General features: G+C 42.1%; 1 protein-coding gene across 1 annotated transcript in view; it reads left to right on the top strand.

Annotated features, from left to right (window-relative positions):
• abca1b (ATP-binding cassette, sub-family A (ABC1), member 1B) overlaps positions 1-15,454 on the top strand; it is a 90,863-nt gene extending 75,409 nt beyond the window's left edge. The window contains exons 44-49 of the mRNA XM_034182266.1: positions 1,962-2,103; positions 2,325-2,459; positions 11,882-11,985; positions 12,114-12,206; positions 14,381-14,624; positions 14,909-15,454. Of these exons, the coding sequence (XP_034038157.1) occupies positions 1,962-2,103; positions 2,325-2,459; positions 11,882-11,985; positions 12,114-12,206; positions 14,381-14,624; positions 14,909-15,058 (868 nt within the window). The 3' untranslated portion in view covers positions 15,059-15,454. The remainder of the gene's footprint in view (positions 1-1,961; positions 2,104-2,324; positions 2,460-11,881; positions 11,986-12,113; positions 12,207-14,380; positions 14,625-14,908) is intronic.
• Positions 15,455-24,337: the final 8,883 nt, after the last annotated feature.

Genomic DNA, 24,337 nt, shown 5'->3' with positions numbered 1-24,337 from the left:
GTTAAAATTTTATTTTAATATGCAGAGATGCAGGTGAATATTCGGTACTTGTACTTTTGGGTCTGTCTGCAGCTTTTGACAATGTTGATCACAGTGTTTTAATTGAGAGATTAAGGACATGGGCGGGTATCTCTGGGTCAGCCCTAGATTGTTTTTTATCCTCTCTCTAATAGAAGTGTTTCACTTGCTGCAGCTACATATACGTCCTCTTCTGCCATTCTGTCCTGTGGTGTGCCCCACGGTTCCATTCTGGGACCTATTTTATTTGCGTTGTACTTGCTCCCACTTGGACAGATTTTAAGTTCCCTTAATGATGTATCACATCATTGTTATGCAGAAGACATACAACTGTACATCTCCTTTTCTCCACAGAACGTTTCTAGGGTATCTGTTCTTCAAAACTGTATTGATGTCATAAAAACCTGGATGGCTGCTAACTATTTGTCACTTAATACAGCAAAAACTGAAACCATTGTTTGTGCCCCTGAGGACTCGGTGATTAAGAACTTTGGCTCTCTATCCTCTTTTGTTCACTCAGCAGTCAGAAAATTGTGTGTTACATTTGACCAGGTTCTCAAATTTGATGCACACGTTACCCGTCTTGTGCAATCATGTTTCTTTCATTTATGGAACATTGCCTGCCTTAGAAACATTGTGTCTCAAGCTGAGCTGGAACAGATTATTCATTCCTTTATTTCTTCACATCTTGATTACTATAATTCACTGCTCCCCAGACTTAGTAGGTCTTTGCTGGACCGCCTACAGATAGTCCAGAATGTGGCTGCAAAACTCCTTATAAAGTCTTATAAGTGGTCTCTTGTAACACTCATTCTGTCCTCTTTGCATTGGCTCCTAATTCAGTTCAGACAGCAATTTAAAATACTGGTGATAACTTTTAGAGCTCTGCACAGTCACATGCCACATTACATCAGTGAACTCTTATACCCGTATGTGACAAGCACTGCCACTACACCTATGCTCCGTGGACTCTGTTGGAACGTTTAATGAGAAGCTCAAGACCTATTTGTACAGACTCGCTTTTAACTAGTTTTATGTGATTGCTGCTTTTAGTTTCTGTATTTTTATTTCTGTGTTCTTAAATTCCTGTAAAGCACTTTGTGATTTTATCTTGAAAGGCGCTATACAGATAGACTTTACTTACTAACTTACACGCAGCAATGCGTCATACATGCAGCAACGTGTCATACACGCAGCACCGCGTCCTATACTCATCGACCCGTCATACACGCAGCAACGTGCCATACACGCAGCAACCTGTCATACACACAGCAACGTATCATATACGACCAGAGGATCCTTGGTCCAAAACCCAGCCTGACTGGAAAATCACTAAGGGCCCTTGGGTAAGGTCCTTAATCCCCAAGTTGCCCCCAGTGTTTAGTGGGCGCCTTGTATGGCAGCACCCTGACACCGGGGTCTGAGTGTGTTTGTTTGAATGGGTGAATGTGAGGCATAATTGTAAAGTCCTTTGAGCGTTTGATGCAGATGGAAAAGCGCTATATAAATGCAGTCCATTTTCTATTTATATATGTACGTCATACATGCAGCACCACTTCACATGCAGCAATGCATCATACACGCAGCAACATGTCATATACGCAGTGGTGCGTCATATACATAGCAACGAGTCATGCACGCAACGAGTCACGCGCAACGACTCATACGCAGCAATGCCTCATATATGCAGCAATGCGTCATACATGCAGCGACGCATCATATGTGCAACAACGCAGCACATACGTGCATCATGTATGTAGCACTATGTCATATATGCAGCATTGTGTCATATGTGCAGCGACGTGTCATACACGCAGCAACCCATCATATGCGTAGCAATACGTCATATACGCAGTAACGTGTCATGTATGGAGAAGCGCGTATATGGTCTTAAGACGTTTATTGTGTGTGTGTGCGTGTGTGTGCGCGCGTGCTTGTTGTAGCATTCTTCGGGAGATCAACGAGGTTCATCAGAGCATGGGTTACTGTCCTCAGTTTGATGCTGTTAACGAGCTGCTGACAGGCCGCGAGCACCTGGAGTTGTACGCCATCCTGCGCGGCGTTCCTGAGAAAGAAGTCTGTGATGTGAGTCCATCACACTCAGCCTCTAGCAGGGGCAGGTCAAACCTCACTAGGTGACAGGCATCAAAAAACAAAGATTCAAATGAATTTTAAATCTAAACTTCTTTAGTGGTTTAGCAATTATCGCTAACCTGTTTCTTTTGTCTTTAGCCAGGCTAACCGCTATGGTTGTGCTCAACGTTAAATAAGGACGCAGCTCAATGACACTGATGTGTGATTGACAGGTGGCAGAGTGGGGGATCAGGAAACTTGGTTTGGTGAAGTATGCGGACAAGGCTGCAGGAAGTTACAGCGGAGGAAACATGAGGAAACTTTCCACCGCCATTGCGCTGATCGGAGCTCCGCCCGTCGTGTTTCTGGTAATGCACAAACACTCTTGCCTTAGTGTGTGGACACCGACCTAATCCCGAGTGGTCTGTTCAGTGGAAGCACAAAGATTAACCTGTGGATGTGTCACAAACACACACAAAGGGACAACAGGTGGACTTCCGGAAATGGCGGCCGTGTAGAAAGACGCACTTTACCTCGCTCCTCTGCAACTTACAAAGTTTGAGTTGATTATACCCCTGTTCACGCTCAATTTTTGCTCAAACGTTTTTTCGGGATATGTCTAAACCAACCAAAACACCAGGAGGGAAGACTGAGGCTCCAAAGCAAACGAAGCTGTCTGACTACAATCTTTGCAGTGAAACTCCCAAAACTAGCAGCATGGCCACACTTGACGCTGGTAGAGAGCCTCTGGACAAAGCTGACCAGATACTGGCCGCATTGAGTAGTATGTAAGCAGTTTTGTACGATGAAGACAGAATTCACTTCAATGAAAACCAATTTTACTACAGAACTCAATGATATGGCCGTGACACTACAAGACATGAAACGGGAGCTAAAGGATAGCGATGACCGAGTATCACGTGCAGAGGAACGCATATCCAGCACTGAGGATGAGGTGATTAGCCTACAAGCTAAAGTGTGCTCGCTTCTAGCTAAAAACAAAACGATGGAGGACAAACTTGTGGATTTAGAGTCGAGATCTCGCCTAAATAACTTAAGATTGGTCAATTTGAAGGAAGGGGCAGAAGGTTCAGACGCATGTGGATTTTTGGAGAAGTGGATAACCGAAGTGCTTGGTGAAAGACTGCGGGCACCTGTAGTTTTGGAGAGAGCGCACAGAATCGGACAGAGGAAGGACAACGCGTCAAGACCGAGAGTGATGATTATGAAGCTTCTCAACTATAAAGACAGACAAGAGATCCTATGGGCTACACGGGACAAGGACATATCCTATGGAGACCAGAAAGTCCGCTTCTATTAGGACTTGGCCATGGGGATCCAGCTGCAGAGGAAAAAGTTTGACCCAGTGCGCGAGGAGCTGCGGAAGCTGGGTCTTCGACATGGAGTAGCGTAGCCTGCAAAGCTCTTAGTGACTTACGAAGGTACAACCCAGATATTTAAAACACCAGCAGAGGCTCAGGTATTTGTTAAAAAGTCCAGAATGCTATGAATCACGAAGATCACTAAGGTTCAATTTAATAAATGGACATGGGCTATGCAGACTTGAAATGTCTGAATATATAATGTTTAGCCTGGTAATTTTGTAACGCATGTCTGTTTACAATACAATGTTATATAAGTTTAGTGTACGCGTATTTTTCATTTTAAGCAATTGTGATATGAAATGATTCTGAGAGCCTTTTGTGAACAGGAGTTGAAACTTAATTGCAGATTAGCAGCAGAAGCAAAATACTTAGTTAGTAGGAGTGGTTTGACTTATCCTCATAGGTGTGGATTGGTCCTTGGCATTAGCGGGAGATAAAATGAGGGTGGGTGGGGTTCCTCTAAGATGGGGAAAGGGTGAGGGGTGTTTATGGGGCAATTTATGTTGTTCTTGTTGGATGTTTGTTCAATCATCCGTTTTGGTGGTGCATATAAATATTTGTCTCATGTTATTAAGCAATCTGAAAATTGTTTTAATGTATTTATGTCTCAGGGAGTAAATCGAGAGTTACGAATTTAACTACGGTTCTATGAATTCCGGATGACCGCCAGAGGGCGGTGCTTTAGCACCTGGATAACTACATGTGCGCAGCACAGAGGTCGAGAATATATACCAACAAAGTCACACCATTGAATGTGACCTGGGTGACGTCACTGGTTGTCTTTATATACCAGACGCACCCAGCGCTCGCTTCTTTTCAGAATGAACTCGCAAGACTCTGAGTGACAAGCAACTCTGGCGGTCATCCGGAATTCATAGAACCGTAGTTACATTTGTAACTCTCGTTCTATTTCATTCCTCCTGACCGCCAGAGTGCGGTGCTTTAGCACCTGGATGACTTAATACCAACAAGGTCATGAAGAGTCACACTCACCTCGCATCAGCAGTGGGGAGTGGAGGCAGACAACACCGCCGAAGTCACCGCAGGAGGAGTGGCCACATTCAGTCTGTAATAGCGGGCGAAGGTACAGGACGAAGCTCACGTAGCAGCAGCACAAATATCACTCAAAGGGACACCTCTCAGTGCAGCCCAGGAGGTGGACACCCCTCTGGTGGAATGGCACGTAACCTTAGGAGGCTGAAGACCTCTGGACCTGTATACTTGTAAAATGGCATCCACGACCCAATGCGAGAGTCGCTGCTTTGAGACAGCACAGCCTCTTTTGTGATCACTGTAACACACAAACAGGGCATCCGTTTTTCCGGATTCCGGCAGTCGCACTAATGTACTGCTTCAACATTCGGACAGTACACAGGGAACCTGAAACAGATAATCCTGGATCAGAATGCGGGACATACACAGCCAAGGAAACTGGCTGGTTAACATGAAAAGTTGAAATTCTCTTGGGTAAAAAGGACGGATTAGGCCACAGCGTAACCCCAGATCCGTCAGAATTCCATCGCAAACAGTCCCCAGCGACTGAGAGGGCATGGAGCTCTCCCACCCGCTTAGCCAAAGACAGTGCAAGTAGAAAGGCAGTCTTCACTGACACCCATTTAAGATCAGCACTTTCAACTGGTTCGAAAGGGGATAAGCTTAAACCTTCCAGGACTAGAGGAAGGTCCCATGAAGGTACGCGTGCAAGCCTTGGAGGCCGCAAACGTAGAGCACCTTTCAAAAAACAACACACTAAGAGGTGTGAACCCACTGACCGGCCATCAACGTAGACGTGCCGGGCAGAGATTGCAGCAATATAAACCTTCAAGGTAGCGACAGAAAGTCCTTTCTCCAGCAGTTCTTGTAAATATGTGAGGAGAATAGGCACAGGGCAATACTCCGGATCTAACTTTTGTTTCTCACACCACCGCGTAAACAGCTTCCATCTGTTGTCATACAAAGCCCTGGTAGAAGCAGCACGTGAATTAAGGATAGTCTGAACAACAGCCTGGTCACAAGAACTTAACAAGGAGTCTGGCCCCTCAATGGCCACACATACAGTTGAAGGCGTTCTGGGTGAGGGTGCCAAATCCTCCCCTGTAGCTGTGACAACAAATCCTTCCTCTCCGGGAGAGCCCAAGGTTCTCCCTCGAGGAGTTTGTAAATCATGGGAAACCAAATCCTCCCAGGCCAGAATGGAGCAACCAGCAGCACCCTGTGGCTGCTCTGATTTATCCTGTGCAGTGTCAACATCAGCAGCGGGAGAGGAGGGAAGGCATAAAGGAGGCAATCCGGCCACGGGTGAGCCAATGCATCCTGCCCCAGCGGGCTGTCTGGTTCCATGAGGGAGTACCATCGTGGGCAATGTGTCGAGGTGCTTGAAGCGAAAAGGTCCACTTCCGCTGCACCATATTTCTGCCAGATCATTTGGACCACAATCGGGTTCAGTCTACACTCTCCCGGTGGTGGTTTCTGTCTGGAGAGTAAATCCGCTGCGCTGTTCTGTACACCGGGCAGATGAACTGCTCTGACACTCTGAAGGCGAGGCAACGCCCATAAGAGAAGCTTCCGAGTTTCTGCCAATGAGTGATTGGACCTGGTGCCCCCCTGATGGTTTATGTGATAGACTGTTGACGTGTTGTCCGACCGGACAAGAACATGTCTTCCTCTCAGGGCTGGGAGGAAATGCTTGAGAGCCAGTCGCACAGCGCGAAGCTCCAGCACGTTTATGTGTTGGAGTCTCTCCTGGGGACTCCAGACACCCCTCACCATCCTGTGATTCCACACGGCCCCCCAACCTTTGAGTGATGATTAGCCCTGAAATGTTGAAAGAGTAAAACAAGTCTTACTCTTTCTACCTTTCAGGGCTCTCACATAATTGAGCAGATTGGAACGTTGCATTATCCCCACATTTGGATCGGTCAACTGGTTTAGATCAATCACATAATAACTGTAGAATCATAATCCTTAGATTTATGAAAGAACTTAAGCTGGTATATATATATGGAGGGAAAGGAATTTGAATGCTAAAACATATTCTTGTTGCTCTGGTACATTTAAAACTTACTCAAGAATAGACTATTTCCCAGTATCTACAATATTACAATTCAAAATTCAAGATTGTTCTTACGATAACATTGTGATTTCAGATCACGCTCCATGCCGCTTGGTTTATAAGGATACTAAACTTAGAAGAGACCCTCCAAGGTGGCAATTTCAGCATAAATGGCTCCAGGATAAAGATTTGATAAAGTATTTAGAAAAACACATTGACGATTTTTTTCAAATCAATGCAACGCAAACATCAGCGTGTACTAAATGGGAAGCATTTAAGGCATTCCTCAGAGGCCATGTAATTAGCTATATAGGATCTAAATCCAAAAAAAATGAAGAAATTAGGTTACAGTTGGAAAATAAAATGAAAGTACTTCAAAGCAAAATTAGCAGCGGCCCAAATCCACAATTGGAGAAGGAATTGCTGATTCTGAGGGTTGAATATGACAAACACTCCTCTTTTAGGGCAGCATCTAGCCTCTTATGACTAAAACAATCCTTTTATGAACAAGGGGAAAAAGCCGGAAAACTTTTAGCTTGGCAAATAAAACAATTGGAATCAAAAACACCTATTATAACTATTGAATCAGATGGGAAAACTATATCTGACCCTGAGGAAATTAATGGAGCCTTTAAGGCTTATTATGAGGAGTTGTATAAAGCACAAACAAATATAAAAGTAGAATATGTAAATGTATTTCTTAGTAAATTAAATATTCCTAAAATTTCAAGTGAAGATGGACATGACTTAAATTCAGAAATTACTAAAAACAAACTAGAACAGGCCATAGACCACATGAGATCTGGGAAAAGGCCAGGACCAGATGGTCTTCCAATTGATTTGTATAAAAATTCAAGGATAAATTAAACCCTTTATTAGATATGTTTAAGGAAGTATTCCAATCACACTCTTTCCCTCCCTCAATGAATACAGCTATGATTACTCTTTTTAAAAAAGCAGGTAAACCCCCAAATAAGTGTGGAAATTTAAGACCTATAAGTTTATTAAATTCTGATATAAAAATAATTACTAAAGTCTTAGCCAGAAGACTCCAAAATATTTTGCCAAAGGTAATTGATTGGGATCAAAATGGATTTATTGTAGGTAGACAGGGTTTCCACAATGTGAGGAGATTACTGAATATACTTCACTATAATAAAGATGCAGCAGATACTGCTCTTCTATCTATTGATGCTGAAAAGGCATTCGATAGAGTGGAGTGGGTGTATCTTTTTCAAGTGCTGCAAAAATATGGATGTGGGGATAACTTTGTAAAGTGGATCAAACTATTGTATAAAAATCCTTCTGCTGAAATAATAAGCAATAGGAATATTTCTAAACCAATAATGATCAGCAGAGGCTGTAGACAGGGGTGTCCACTTTCACCCCTGTTGTTCATCCTTGCAATTGAACCGTTAGCAATTGCAATAAGATCACACTGTTGTGAAAGTGTAGTGACACGGACCCACAACAGGGGGTGCAAATGAACGGCCAATAGATGAGCCAAAAAGTAACAATTTAATGTTGTGAAATGTGCACAACGAAATACAGACAATCTCAGAATATAATTACAGTCAATCCACAAAGGTGACGTGTGGGCAGGCTCGAGGATAGAAGACGTCTGTCCTGAGAAGAGCCGGAACCACACGATTTCCGCCGCCACTGAACCTGGTGAATACTGGAGCCGCCAAGTCCCGAATTCCCAGGTGATCACCGTCCCCGACTGTCGGATCTGGTACTGCTGGCGAAGAACAAAGACAGTCAAGTGTAGGTGTGTGCACACCCAGTAACAACAACGGTGGGAATGCCACCTCCACCTCTCACTCAATATGTGTTGCAGCGGTCCCTCAGAGGAAAAAGAGTGCCGTCCTGCACAGCCTCCACAAACGAAGGACCGGTACTCCTGCAAACACTCACAATAGACAGATTCAGAAAATACCACAAAGGCTGAGGATATTACCTCCAATGAAGTACGATATCTCGGCGATGAGGTGGAGATGACGTCTGGGTTTTATGGAGTGCGATGATGAAGAATGAGTGACAGCTGTCAGGAGTTAATGAGTGACAGCTGTCACTCCCGGCTGTGTCTGTGGCGGCAGCGCCCTCTTGTGCCTGAAGCCCGCACTTCAGGCAGGGCGCCCTCTGGTGGTGGGCCAGCAGTACCTCCTCTTCTGGCGGCCCACACAACACACACTCAAATTGCTGGGATTTTATTGGGACCAACAGAACATAAAATCTCTTTATTTGTCGATGATGTCATCCTTTTTCTGTCAAAGTTGCAACAATCAATACCAATCCTTTTGGAAATAATTATGTCATTTAGTAAATTTCAGGTTATAAAATTAACAGAAACAAGTCTTCTATCTTGTTACTGAATGCTTATGAGAGAGCCAACCCACTTCCAGAAGTATTACAATTTAATGTAACAACACAGTTTGAGTATTTAGGAATACAAATTCTACCAGACCTAAAACATTTAGTTGAGAGTAATTACAATCTTGCATTGACTGATGTAAATAATTCAATTGAGAGATGGATGCCGTTAATAATATCTTTGATTGGAAAAATTAATGTGATGAAAATTAATATACTGCCCGTTACTTTATTTATTTCAAAATCTTCCTCTACCACCTCCTCCTGACTTCTTTTCACAAATGAAAAAAATTATAAGGTTTATATGGAATAACAGAAAGTCCAGACTGCGTTTGTCCTTGCTATATCTTCCCTATGACCGTGGAGGCTTGAAATGCCCAAATTTTCAGTTGTATTATTGGGCCACACAGTTGAGGTGTATGATGTTCTACTACACAAACCATCACCCACATTGGGTAGATATGGAAAGTCAAGGATTGAATCTGACACTCCTTTCTTACTTATATGAGGGTAGGCTGAAAAGTTCTAAGGCTCACTATGATGCAGTTAATGCATTACTCCTTCATGGGGAGCCTTAGAACTTTTCAGCCTACCCTCGTATTCAAATACAATGACACAACGATTAAAACAAACAAAAAATCCAATTCTACGAAATACAATTAAAGTGTGGCGAGATGTACGATTTTTTTTTGAGAGAATCAACCAATTTATCTCAATTTAGTCCAATATGGGGCAGTCAATTATTAATTAATTAATCTTGGAAGGAAGATTTGTCTCTACAGATATCTGAGGAAGACTGGCAATCCGCATGTGTTTTAGCACAAACCCGATCTATCAATATACAGCTGCGGCTAATTCAATACAAATGGTTAATGCGAATTTATATCACGCCAGTAGATCTTAACAGGTACAACAAAAATATTCCTGATGTGTGCTCAAAATGTGCAGACCATAGAGGAACGCTAGTCCATTACATGTGGCATTGTAGTCATATTGCACTGTTCTGGGGTGAGATAAGAGATGTCCTGGGAAAAATAATTTCTAAGCAAATAATATTAGATCCAAAATATTTTTAATGGGCGTATATCCAGAAAAACACAAATACACTAAAAGTGAACGGATATTTATAGACATAAGTCTTTTGATTGCTAAAAAATGCATATCACTACTTTGGAAAAGAACTCATAGACCAACTGTCACTCAGTGGATACGACAGATGCTTTCAACCCTTCCCTTAGAAAAAATTTCATACATTCTCAAGGGCAAACAGGAGATATTCGAGAATGTTTGGAATCCTTTCATAAGGTATGTTAAAGATTTAAAACTATTGGAGGATGATTCTAAGGACTAAAAGGAGACTGTAACCCTGGGATGTGTAAAGTTTTGCAAAATTGTTTTGTTAAAACACATTACTGTCAGTAAATGCAATAGATTGCATAGACTTGATATATGCACCATGTTTTGTTGTTTGTTTTGTGATTGTTAAATTATGTACAAAATATTAATAAAAATATTTTGGCAAAAAAAAAGGGACACCAGGCTGAGCAGGCCGCAGACCAAGTCACACCCCTTCTTCACGGCATCTCCAGCTGGCATCTTGTGACAGTTATTTTTGTTGTATTTGTTTGCTTATTTGTTGTTGTTATAATGGGGATGATGTAACATGTAAACGATCAGTGATGTAACATCACTTTGTTTGGTGTGTATCTTCATTCTGTATCAAGAAAGGAATCCTCACGACTCCACGTGTATCAAGAAAGGAATCCTCACGACTCCTACTGTCTTAAGAAAGGAACCCTCACGACTCCTGCTGTCTTAAGAAAGGAACCCTCACGAATCCTACCGTCTTAAGAAAGGAATCCTCACGACTCCTTGCGTCTCAAGAAAGGAATCCTCATGACTCCTACTGTCTCAAGAAAGGAATCCTTACAACTCCTTGTGTCTCAAGAAAGGAATCCTCACGACAATGACCGTCCAAAGAAAGGAATCCTCACAACGCGACCGTCTAAAGAAAGGAATCCTCACAACTCCTCGTTTCTCAAGAAAGGAATCCTCACGAGTCCTTGTGTCTCAAGAAAGCAATCCTCATGACTATGACCGTCTAAAAAAGGAATCCTCACGACTCCTTTTGTCGAAAGAAAGGAATCCTCAAGACTCCACGTGTATCAAGAAAGGAATCCTCAAGACTCCACGTGTATCAAGAAAGGAATCCTCAAGACTCCACGTGTATCAAGATAGGAATCCTCACATCTCCACATGTCTAAAGAAAGGAATCGTCAAGACTCCATGTGTATCAAGAAAGGAATCCTCACGACTCCTACCGTCTCAAGAAAGGAATCCTCACGACTCCTACCATCTCAAGAAAGGAATCCTCACAACTCCTACCATCTCAAGAAAGGAATCCTCACGGCTCCTCGCGTCTCAAGAATGGAATCCTCACGACTCCTCGCGTCTATAGAAAGGAATCCTCGCGACTCTTGCCGTCTAAAGAAAGAATCCTCATGACTCCTAACATCTAAAGAAAGGAATCCTCCAGCTTTGTTACTGTTTGTTAGCACAATTACTACAGTAGTTGTGGTTCTTTCTTTTGTTTCCACTCTGGGTCTCTACAGCAGACCTGTTATGGATCTACATGTTAATTTGGCACAAGTTTTACACTGGATGTCCTTCCTGTTGTGACTCCAAATTACATGGACAATGGGGGGGGTCTTGAATCAGGAACCTTTCCGCTGTGGAACCAGGTCCACTAACCGCTAAATCTCAGTGACTCAAAGCTGTTCTACAGTAGATCCATGTAGATTCAGACCCTGGTACAGGTATGAATCCAAAAGTTTTACTGGGATTAATGACATGACAGGAAATTGGAGACTTTGAGAATTTAATTTTTTTTTTTTTTTTTTTTTTTTTTTTTTTACCATTGCCGTGTGTTTTTTGCTCCCCCTGTTGGCCAACCTGAATTTAGCCATATTCATTCTTGCAGGATGAGCCGACCACAGGCATGGACCCCAAAGCTCGTCGGGCGCTCTGGAACTGCATCCATGGTGTCATTAAGGAGGGCCGGTCCGTGGTGCTCACCTCACATAGGTAAGAGCCGCCCCACTGGGTCACGCCATAAAAACCCGACGTGACAGCAAAATGATGTCAGATTGTGTATTTCGCATGCGGTTTGAGACCCACCACTACACTGACGCGTGTGTGTGTGTGTTTGTCAGCATGGAGGAGTGTGAGGCGCTATGCACCAGGATGGCCATCATGGTGAATGGCAGGTTCCGATGTCTCGGGAGTGTACAACACCTGAAGAACAGGTGAGACGATGGAGTCTGTCAACATCAAGGCCCGGTCACACGACACACGGCAACGAATGAGCCTGGACTTCTCCCATCACCGAAAAGCCTGCGAGTCCAGAGCGCATGAAAGAATGAAACAAAACCAAAATTAACAAAAGAAAAATGAAGCGAACGGTGACCTTGACGCTTTAAATGAAATCAAAACAGAACATTCACAATGACGTGACTTGACAGCGGGTATCAGACTGAGCGCCAGCCTGTGATCATTTCTGCAACCAACGTGTGCTCTCCAGAGATCTGGTTGTTTTGACAACAGGTTTGTCTCCACAAAAACAACATGTGCACACAGCCGTCTGTGGTGCACAGCCATTTGTGTGTTTGTGTGTGTGCACAGCCTCTCCAGCCACAGACAGTTTGAATGTGCATAAATAAAGTAGTTGATCAAATGTTCTTACCACTATTGTTTCTGTATGACAACGTGCGTCCCACACATGGATGAGTCGCGTTCAGCTTGTCTCAGCTTTAGTTATTGATCCGTTCCAGTGCTGTGAAAAGAAAATTGTGAAATCTGAGGAAAATTCGCAGGGGGTCTGGGGGGTGCAGCCCCCCAAGAGCCGGGGTCTAGGGCGTTGTGGGGCCCCAGAAACCAAATTAAATTTTCATTTACTGATACATTTTCAACATCTCCTGGAAGAACAGATCTCAAAATTAGTGCATATTTAAATGATCCTAGATTCAACCTTTCATTTGAACCGTCAATGATCATGTTGAAATAACAGAATATGACATGAAAGTAGGACCTGGAGTGATTTTCCTTTTAATTGTAAACCAAATTATGCATTAACTCAGAACATTTAAACTACATGAAATTCATGAAGACTGAAAAGACTTGAATTTAAACTACATGAAATTTAAACTACATGAAATTCATGAAGACTGAAAAGACTGTTAAACCATGTCAAAAACCACAGCTAAAGCTTGTAGAATATTTTAAAAATCATGGTAAAATATCAATAAGACACCTTATAGTAAAAAAGCCACACATTCTTGTGTAAATTCCTGTAAATCCACTCAAAGCCACAATAATGTAGACTTTTTTCATAGGAAAAAAGCCAATTCATGTAGCCTAAATACATTCAAAGCCACAATGTCTTTTTCCAATGAAAGAAAGTCTTGATTAATGAAAGAAAAAAAAAAAAGGCACATAATCTTTTCTGAAATCCTGTTTGAATAGCACAATGTTTATTTTCCAGAGAGGAAAAAAATGCTTACCAGTTCGCTTTTCCCGTTCATCTTTCAGGTGTGTTCATGAAGCCAGCAACAATTCCATGGATTCTTGTCCTTATCACACTTTTTCAAACCGTCTTTCTCGCCATCTTCGCTCTGTCTAATGTCGCTCCGTGACACAGACATGCTGCAAAATTCTTCTTTTAAAAACTTGAAAGTTCTAAAAGTTTGCGATGTCCACATGCTACGTTTATCTAAGCTTCACACAGGAGCCACACAGTGTCACCGCAGCAATCAACCAGAGTGGCATTTATTCTCCTCGAAACTCCGCGGATCTGAGGAAACTGACATGCATCTGTAACACACAGATCAGTGTCCGCGGACTTATAAAACTTGCATGATGTCGTAAAAAAAGAACGCTTTGCGATAAGCATTTTAAAAACTCAGTAATGATCACAATTAAAGAGTACAACACCCCCCCCCCCCCCCCCCCCCAATGATGAAATCTGCGGAATCCCGTGGCATTTTCACAGCTATGCCGTTCAGATATCATCAATGTTTGTGCAAGACGTCGGACTTGGGATGTTGAACGAAGTTGGAGGACAGTCAAATGGAACGCTGATGGTACGGGAACTTCACAAGCAATGAGAAACCGTCAAGACTGAAAGCAAAATTGAATACGGATGAATTGAGGTTGTTGTCAGGATTCGTTCACATTTTTCAACAGTTTGAAAATTCTGATGAAGCACCATCTACAGAAACAAAGCTAGACAATGGTTAAACGACGTCTCCAAATGTCAGCGAAGTCCAGATTTCTTGTTTCATTTTGGCTTCGGTGTCCTTCTTTAGTGCCGTGTGACCAGGGCTTTAAGCTGAAGCTACAATTAAGAAGTGTGACGACTCGTCGTGATGTTGTTTGCGTGATTATTATCTGTCACGTTGACCTCACCTCATTTTTTTTTCAGGTTTGGTGATGGTTATACCATCATCTTGCGAGTGGCGGGACCAGACCCCGACCTCCTGCCGGTGATGAAGTTCATTGAGAGTGAGCTGCCGGGCAGCACGCTGAAGGAGAAACATCGAAATATGCTGCAGTACCAGCTGCCCTCACTGCTGACCTCACTTGCCCACATCTTCTCCATCCTTGCCAAGAACAAAGACCTGCTGCAGATTGAAGACTATTCAGTCACCCAGACCACTCTAGACCAGGTACTGATCCCAGACCACTCTAGACCAGGTGCTGATCCCAGACCACTCTAGACCATCTAGACCAGGTGCTGACACTGCATATCTATCTAACTGGTCCCACATTGCTCTGGGCCAGGTCCTGATATTCTAAACCTTAATCTAATTGGTCCCAGACCCTGATGCAGATTCCAGCATATAAAACATGGGCTAATGTTTGATGTAGTCTTACTTTGAGAAATCACCCGCTTTGAGATCATAAACTAAATTTTTTTGAGACATAATTCACAAAGTTCTTTCTCTTCCAGGTCTTTGTGAACTTCGCCAAGGACCAGAGTGATGACTACCACTCCAAAGACACTTCAGTGCGACGGAAAGATGTCACTGTCAACATCCCGTTGCTCGGCTCCGGTCAGGGTGCTGCGGGGTTGGACAGTCTGAAAGAGAGCGTGATGTGAGGTGGCTGAAGGCTTCAGCCTGCTCCTGCTAGTATTGTAATACTGTTTTTAATTATTCAGTGGGCGGAGTCACCCCTGCTGCTGTGGCGCTGACAGGACACCATGTTGCCAGTCAATGCAAAAGATTCCCAGTGGAGGTTCGTTGCGGCATACAGACTGCCTCTCACCGGCTGCCGCCCAGGCCAGACTAAGTGTTAAAACCTATCTTGAACAACCGTCACGCGTTCCTCCAACACCACGCTGCTGCAGCGTCCTGGATGCATCGCTGAAGTGGAGGCAGGTTTTTTGCTTGTTTTTGTTTATTGAACTGGAACCTGCACAGGAACAATTCAGGGTCAATTCTATTTCTGTGGTTTGACTGGACGAGCTGAATGACAGCATGAAGAATCACAAGGGGTCAAAAATCACATTCTTAGGGCCCGGTCACACGGCACACGGTGTGAGCTAAACAAAGGAAAAAAGTCACAAAGCCACAAATCAAGAAAAAGTGGACAAGTGACCCGGCACTTCTCCCATCACCGAAAAGGTTGCAATTCCAGAGTGCATGAAAGACCGAAACAAAACCGAAACTAAAAAAAGAAAAACAAAGTTAATGGTGACCTTGACGCTTTAAACAAAACGAAACATTCATGATGACTTGACTTGACAATGGGTAACAGGCCGAGTGCCAGCCTGTGATCATGTCTGCGGCACCTGCAGCTGCGAGAGCTGGTTCTCTGGACAACAGGTTTGTCTTCACAACAACAACGTGTGGACGCACATGCGCGCTCCAGCCACAAACAGCTGCAATGTGCTTAAATAGTTAAAGTAGTTGTTTCTGTTTGCGTTGTTTCCACTATTGTTTCTGTATGAAAACGTTGCTTTTCATCTCAAACATGGATGAGCAGTGGTGGGCACAGCTAACAAAAAAGTTAGCTTTGATAACAGCTAATCAGCTAACTGAAAGGTTATCTTTTATAAAGCTAAACTGATAAACCACCCAAAAATTTATCAGAAGCTACAGCAAACCGATAACAAGATAACTTTCACTATTGTCTCCAGTACACTTGCAACTACTAACAAGCTGATTTTAAGTTTTAACACCACAATCGCATCAAAAGTGACCACAGACCCAAACAATGAGTTAGCACTTTTGTGTTTGTGCGCCCTGCCTACTGCTGGAAGCTCATGTTTACTACATATTTTGCAGCAGTGAAGGAATTGAGAGGATCTAAGCTCAACTCTATACACACAAAAACAAGCCATTATTCCTTAATAGGATACTGCAGTGCCACAGTGAGGCAGAGGTCTTGGAAAATAAAGCAGTTTTAACTTATGATTTTGAATTAAATCATCAAATTAATCTGGATAGAATAATCCCATTAATGTCAATTCTGTCAATTGTACAAAGTTAAAATATAACACATCTTTTAATTTTAAATAAGGCACTAATTCTGAAGTTTTGTAACAAACACAGACAAATGCCAAAGGGATTATGGGTAAATGAGCCTCCGCTAACACTGATTGGTTGACTCATTCATTCTATGTAAAAAAAAAAAAAAACACGTTAATGTGAGGTGTGTGTGTTGGTGTTTACATATAAATGTGCTTTTGTAAAATATGCCTTTTTTTATTGGAAAAAAAAGCCATTTGCAAAGCCAAAAAGTCAAGTTTGATAGACAACCGTCTGATATAATCGGGGTCAAAATAAATACAACCCCTGGCAAAAATTATGGAATCACCAACCTCGGAGGATGTTCATTCAGTTGTTTAATTTTGTAGAAAAAAATAAGATCACAGATATGACACAAAAGTAAAGTCATTTCAAATGGCAACTTTCTGGCTTTAAGAAACACTATAAGAAATCAGGAAAAAAAAATTGTGGCAGTCAGTAACGGTTACTTTTTTAGACCAAGCAGAGGGAAAAAAATATGTAATCACTCAATTCTGAGTAAAAAATTATGGAATCATGAAAAACAAAAGAACGCTCCAACACATCACTAGTATTTTGTTGCACCACCTCTGGCTTTTATAACAGCTTGCAGTCTCTGAGGCATGGACTTGAGTGACAAACAATACTCTTCATCAATCTGGCTCCTACTTTCTCTGATTGCTGTTGCCAGATCAGCTTTGCAGGTTGGAGCCTTGTCATGGACCATTTTCTTCAACTTCCACCAAAGATTTTCAATTGGATTAAGATCTGGACTATTTGCAGGCCATGACATTGACTCTGTGTCTTTTTGCAAGGAATGTTTTCACAGTTTTTGCTCTATGGCAAGATGCATTATCATCTTGAAAAATGATTTCATCATCCCCAAACATCCTTTCAATTGATGGGATAAGAAAAGTGTCCAAAATATCAACGTAAACTTGTGCATTTATTGATGATGTAATGACAGCCATCTCCCCAGTGCCTTTACCTGACATGCAGCCCCATATCATCAATGAGTGTGGAAATTTACATGTTCTCTTCAGGCAGTCATCTTTATAAATCTCATTGGAACGGCACCAAACTAAAGTTCCAGCATCATCACCTTGCCCAATGCAGATTTGAGATTCATCACTGAATATGACTTTCATCCAGTCATCCACAGTCCACAATTGCTTTTCCTTAGCCCATTGTAACCTTGTTTTTTTCTGTTAGGTGTTAATGATGGCTTTCGTTTAGCTTTTCTGTATGTAAATCCCATTTCCTTTAGGCGGTTTCTTACAGTTCGGTCACAGACGTTGACTCCAGTTTACTCCCATTCGTTCCTCATTTTTTTTGTTGTGCATTTTCGATTTTTGTGACATATTGCTTTAAGTTTTCTGTCTTGACGCTTTGATGTCTTCCTTGGTCTACCAGTATGTTTGCCTTTAACAACCTTCCCATGTTGTTTGTATTTGGTCCAGAGTTTAGACACAGCTGACTGTGAACAACCAACATCTTTTGCAACATTGCGTGATGATTTACCCTCTTTTAAGAGTTTGATAATCCTCTCCTTTGTTTCAATTGACATCTCTCGTGTTGGAGCCATGATTCATGTCAGTCCACTTGGTGCAACAGCTCTCCAAGGTGTGATCACTCCTTTTTAGATGCAGACTCACGAGGAGATCTGATTTGATGCAGGTGTTAGTTTTGGGGGTGAAAATTTACAGGGTGATTCCATAATTAATTCCTCAGAATTGAGTGAGTCCATATTTTTTTTTTCCCTCTGCTTGGTCTAAAAAAGTAACCGTTACTGACTGCCACAATTTTTTTTCTTGATTTCTTATAGTGTTTCTTAACGCCAGAAAGTTGCCATTTGAAATGATTTTAGTTTTGTGTCATGTCTGTGATCTGCTTTTTTTCTACAAAATTAAACTGAATGAACATCCTCCGAGGCCGGTGATTCCATAATTATTGCCAGGGGTTGTAGAACACTGTCATCTACTGGTGTCCAGACGCTCATACTGCCATAAACACTACTGGCCAGTAGATGGCAGTAGAGACCGTGAAAACTTGTCAAAACAAAATTCCAGAGAATCTGTGTCTGCTACGTTTAAACTGCGTTTCAGACATCTTATATATATTAATCTGGAACAAAGATGACAGACAGTGTTTGACATAAGCAGGAGGACGTTAAAGAGCAAACAGGAAGCAAATTGCATCTCACAAGGATTTCAATTGAAAATAATGGAGAACCAAAGTGAGCTTCTTCTGGCATTTTTAAATAAAACAAACACAATAACAATGTCTATAAACTCAGAGAATATATTCACGAGAGTTTTTGGCACAATATACAAAGGGTTTAATGCTGTCTGTGTGGAGTCTGATCAGAGCATCTCAAATGCATTTCTTCTGTCGTGAATGTACTGAGATTACCCATAATGCACCTGGACACAGCATGTCCACACTAAAACCTTCAAAATTAGTGCATTACTTTAAAACTAAAGCATATATATGATATTTTCACTTTATAAAACTTCAGACGTGATGTTAATTTAAATAACTTGTCCGAAATTAGTTTGGTTAAAATTTTAACCATAAGTTAAAACTATATGCCTCTGGATGACTTAGGTGATACTGCCAGTGTGTCAGTATGGGGTTAAAAGAAATGTTCTTTTTCCTTTTGGGTTCAGCCCCACCCCACCCCTTCCTTCCTTCCTTCCTTCCTTCCTTCCTTCCTTCCTTCCTTCCTTTCTGTAACCAGTTCTCCTTTGTTCGCAGAGGAAAGAGCAGTTTCTTCTGGAACCGGTTCTTCTCTGTTTGTAGAGGATAGAACTTTATATCTATTACAAATCATTTAACAGGTAGGTACTCAGAACTTTGATTTCAGACTTCATAAATGTTTGTAACTGTTATGCTTTGTTCACCACACCTGCAAAAATATGTTAGTGATCTAAAATTTATCCGACCAAAATTTATTGGAAGATAATTAGTCAGCTGATGGTTTTTCAAGTTATCTGAAAAGCTAATCTGATAATGAAAACATTATCTTTGATAATTAGCGGATTAGCGGAACTGTGCCCACCACTGTGGATGAGTCACGTTCAGCTCGTTGGATCTTTATTGATCCGTTCAGATATCTTCAATGTTCGTGCAAGACGTACTTGGGATGTTGGACGAAGTTGGATGACAGTCAAACGGAATGCTGATGGTACGGAAACTACGCAAATGATGAGGGAACCATCAAGACAGAAAGCAAAACGGAATACGGATGAACCGAGGTTGTCCTCGGGATTCAGTCACATTTTTCAACAGTTTGAAAATTTTTACGAGGTGCCAGCTACTGGACGAAGCTGGTTAAACGATGTCTCTGAAAGTCAACGTAAGTCCAGATTTCTTGATTCGTTTTGGCTTCGGTGTCCTTTGTTAGTGCCGTGTGACCAGGGATTAAGACACATGATTCACTTTTTATTGTTTTTAAGAGTTTTATTTATACATTTAGCTGATCATTGTAATTTTCTGCACTTTGACTGGAGTTGTTTTGTTCTCTGTGTTTTTAACAGCCAATCAAAGTGCAGAAAAAGTCTGAAGAAAAAGATATATTGATTAAAAATATCTTTTTTTTAAGATGAGAAAAGCCCTGATTGATTTGGGTTTGAGGTTCTCACAGCTGAACAGTAAAATACCTCGTCACCTGCACAACAGTTCTCCACCACAAGGTTCTGGGTCCTGAACCGGTTCCCTTTTGAGAAAAAACAAAACAAAAATAAAAACCTGTTTCCATCAGCGGAACCATCGCGTCATCACAAGAACTTTTTCAGAACCAGTGTATGATGGTTCACTATGGGACACACGACCCAAAAGGTATTAGACATCTGACGGTACATAAAATAACCAACTGGACTTTTCGTCTTCTCGGTTCTTCTGGATCTACAAAAACAAAGTGAACCGTCCTCTGAGTTCCAGGTCGTCTGTCCATCCACAAAGTCCACAGACTTGGTTAGTTCTGACACAGTCCTGCTGATAAACTGGCCCTGAGGCCTGTCGGTACCAGTTCTTATCCCTGGATTCTGATGCGGAGGAGCGTCCGCAACTCCCCCTGGACGGCACCAGTCCAACACAGGTTACTTCCCCAGGAAAGTGTGGTACGTGTTTACAGCTGGGCGGAGTGAGACTGACAGAGTGAGCGGGATTTGAACCCAGCACCTTGTTATAATTCTGCAGTTAGCTCAGTTATTAATATGGATGGAATCCAAAACAATGTTAACGTTGATGTGGGCGGAGCTTTTTGGTTATCGCACAAACTTTGAGGTTAGGACTCGTAAATGTTCAACTGCTGCAGAAAAACTCAACACCTGAGATTCTTGAGGAGTTTTGATAAAATGGTGATCTGGTATTTCATGCTGATAACCTGCTGCACTCGATGTGGCGCTGTTCAGTGCCTTCAGCTTTCAAACGTGCCGCCCTGACGTGCACTCCCCTGCACAAAGAGGACTGAACCAGCCTAAAAGGAGCTCTGCCCCCAAAAACAGAACCTTTAAAATAACATACAAAAAAATCTTCTGGTCATACAGATGTGCACAAAACTTTACATAGTCTGGTAGAATTTTTGAGGTTTTGGCCATTTTTTTTTCAATGAATATGAATGATAACACAAAAAAAACACAAATTCTGCCGCTGTATGTAAACTTTTGAGCATAACTGTAACATTTGGTGGCTCCAGGTTTGAATCAGAGTGAAACCCGTTTTGTGCAGGTGGAATTCCGTAACAGTATTCACTGCCATCTGAACCTAAATCCCCCAAAGACTGCGATCAGTGTTGATTTGAATTCAGTTTTTGTTTTTCAGTTCTGCTGCTGTTTTGGGGGACCAGATGGAGGCGCTGCTGAGTGTTTTAGGGAAAGAGACGAGCTGTGAAGAGACCAAAGCACTTTATCATTGGCTCCATTTGTCTTTGCACTGAAAATTTCAGATGTTTCATTAGATTTTCCCTCATATCAACAAACTGGAAAATGTTTATTTAATATCTGTTTACATTTAATGTGACCAGCAAATGATGATGGGAAGATTTGTTACTGGACCTGAAAAACACATTAAAATTAAACAAATCTACTGTCTCTAGCTTATTTTCCTGATACTGACGTGATCTTGCAGGTCATCGACCCAAAGTGAAAACTGCATTTTGAGAATGTAGAACACAGGAAGTGTACATCTTTATGACATCATGAAGCGTTTCATATGTCCAAAGGCACATTACAGGAAGCAGGTCTCACAGTAACGAACTTGATTAGAGCTCCGGTTGCAGGATTTTGTATGTCAGGTGAGAAAACAAATGTTCCAGTCATCAAAGCTGGATAAAAATAAAAGAAAAACAAACGCAAAGTGGGCTTAAAGAATCTGCTTTTGGGACAAAAAAGTTTAGTGATTTTCATCTTTCGTCTTGGTAACAATGAAACAAGTGGTTTGTTTGTGCGCGCGTATATATATATATATATACGAGGGCTGTCAATAAAGTAACGGTCCTTTTTATTTTTTTCAAAAACTATATGGATTTCATTCATATGTTTTTACGTCAGACATGCTTGAACCCTCGTGCGCATGCGTGAGTTTTTCCACGCCTGTCGATGACGTCATTCGCCTGTGAGCACTCCTTGTGGGAGGAGTCGTCCAGCCCCTCGTCGGAATTCCTTTGTCTGAGAAGTTGCTGAGAGACTGGCGCGTTGTTTGATCAAAATTTTTTCTAAACCTGTGAGACACATCGAAGTGGACATGGTTCGAAAAATTAAGCTGGTTTTCAGTGAAAATTTTAACAGCTGATGAGAGATTTTGAGGTGATTCTGTCGCTTTAAGGACTTTTCACGGTGCGAGACGTCGCGCTGCGCTCTCAGGCGGCGTCATCAGCCTGTTCAAGCTGAAAACCTCCACATTTCAGGCTCTATTGATCCAGGACGTCGTGAGAGAACAGATAAGTTTCAGAAGAAGTCGGTTTCAGCATTTTATCCGGATATTCCACTGTTAAAGGAGATTTTTTTAATGAAAGACGTGCGGACAGATCCGCGCGTCGGGACGCAGCCGACGCGGTGCGGCGGCACAGGAAAAACACCTCCGTGTTGATAACCATTTGTAAAATCCAGGCGGCTTTTGATGGCTTTCAGTGGAGTGAGTATATGAGAAATTGTTTAACAGGCAGGACATGTTCCAACTTGTCCTTAAGGCTTTCAACAGAGGTGTTTTTCCTGTGGCGGAGCGTCGCGGCGGCTGCGTCCCGACGCGCGGACCCGTCCGCACGTCTTTCATTAAAAAAATCTCCTTTAACAGTGGAATATCCGGATAAAATGCTGAAACCGACTTCTGAAACTTCTCTGTTCTCTCACGACGTCCTGGATCAATAGAACCTGAAATGTGGAGGTTTTCAGCTTGAACAGGCTGACGACGCCACCTGAGAGCGCTGCGCGACGTCTCGCACCGTGAAAAGTCCTTAAAGCGACAGAATCACCTCAAAATCTCTCATCAGCCGTTAAAATTTTCACTGAAAACCAGCTTAATTTTTCGAACCGTGTCCACTTCGATGTGTCTCACAGGTTTAGAAAAAATTTTGATCAAACAACGCGCCAGTCTCTCAGCAACTTCTCAGACAAAGGAATTCCGACGAGGGGCTGGACGACTCCTCCCACAAGGAGTGCTCACAGGCGAATGACGTCACCGACAGGCGTGGAAAAACTCACGCATGCGCACGAGGGTTCAAGCATGTCTGACGTAAAAACATATGAATGAAATCCATATAGTTTTTGAAAAAAATAAAAAGGACCGTAACTTTATTGACAGCCCTCGTATATATTATATATATATATATAAGAAAGATGACAATGTTATTTTATACTTTGTTGGGATTTATTTTTGTTGCTGTTTCATAATTTGTGTTTTTTTCTGTTTTATATTTTATTGTTATTTTATACTTTGTGTTATTTTTCTGTTGGCCTTCAGTTTATTTTTTGGGTGGAGCGTGACCTCTAGTGGCCAATGCCGGTGGTGTTGGCAGGCCTGTGGGACATGAACAAGGCGTACTGACTCCAGCTGTGATTGGAGGCTGGAATCACTCTCAGTGGAACTTCACAGGAGTTTAAAGTCGGCTCTATGCTGACTGTTAGTCTGTAACCTGGAACTGCTGAGGTCTGACTGAGGAACCTTTTGGAAGATGGACATTCTGCAGATTGGGTCCCAGGAGTTAACAGGTCGACCAAGCTTTCAGTACCACTTAAGGGTATTACACAACACTTAACAGTGCATCCAGAAAGTATTCACAGTGCTTCACAGTAAACTAATTTTTTCCCCTCAAAATTCTACTCACAACACGCCATAATGACAACATGAATACATTTTTTAAAATATATTTTTTAAATGTATTAAAAATAAAAGGCTAAGAAATCATGTACATAAGTATTTACAGCCTTTGTTCAGTACTTTGTTGATGCACCTTTGGCAGCAATTACAGCCTCAAGTCTTCTTGAATATGATGCCACAAACTTGGTGCACCTATCTTTGGGCAGTTTGGTCCATTCCTCTTTGCAGCACCTGTCCATTCCTCTCAAGTTCCATCAGGTTGGATGGGGAGCGTTGGTGCACAGCCATTTTCAGATCTCTCCAGAGATGTTCAGTTGGATTCAGGTCTGGGCTCTGGTTGGGCTACTCAAGGACATTCACAGAGTTGTCCTGAAGCCACTCCTTGTGTGGTTAGGGTCATTGGAATGCATTTATATAGCGCTTTTCCATCTGCATCAGATGCTCAAAGCGCTTTAAAATAATGCCTCACATTCACCCTGATGTCAGGCTGTTGCCATACAAGGTAGTCCCTACACACCGGGAGCAACTAGGGGGTTAAGGACCTTGCCAAA

The sequence above is a fragment of the Thalassophryne amazonica genome, chromosome 11 (assembly GCF_902500255.1).
Source record: "Thalassophryne amazonica chromosome 11, fThaAma1.1, whole genome shotgun sequence".
Classification (NCBI taxonomy): domain Eukaryota; kingdom Metazoa; phylum Chordata; class Actinopteri; order Batrachoidiformes; family Batrachoididae; genus Thalassophryne; species Thalassophryne amazonica.
This window is presented reverse-complemented; position numbering and strand designations above follow the sequence as displayed.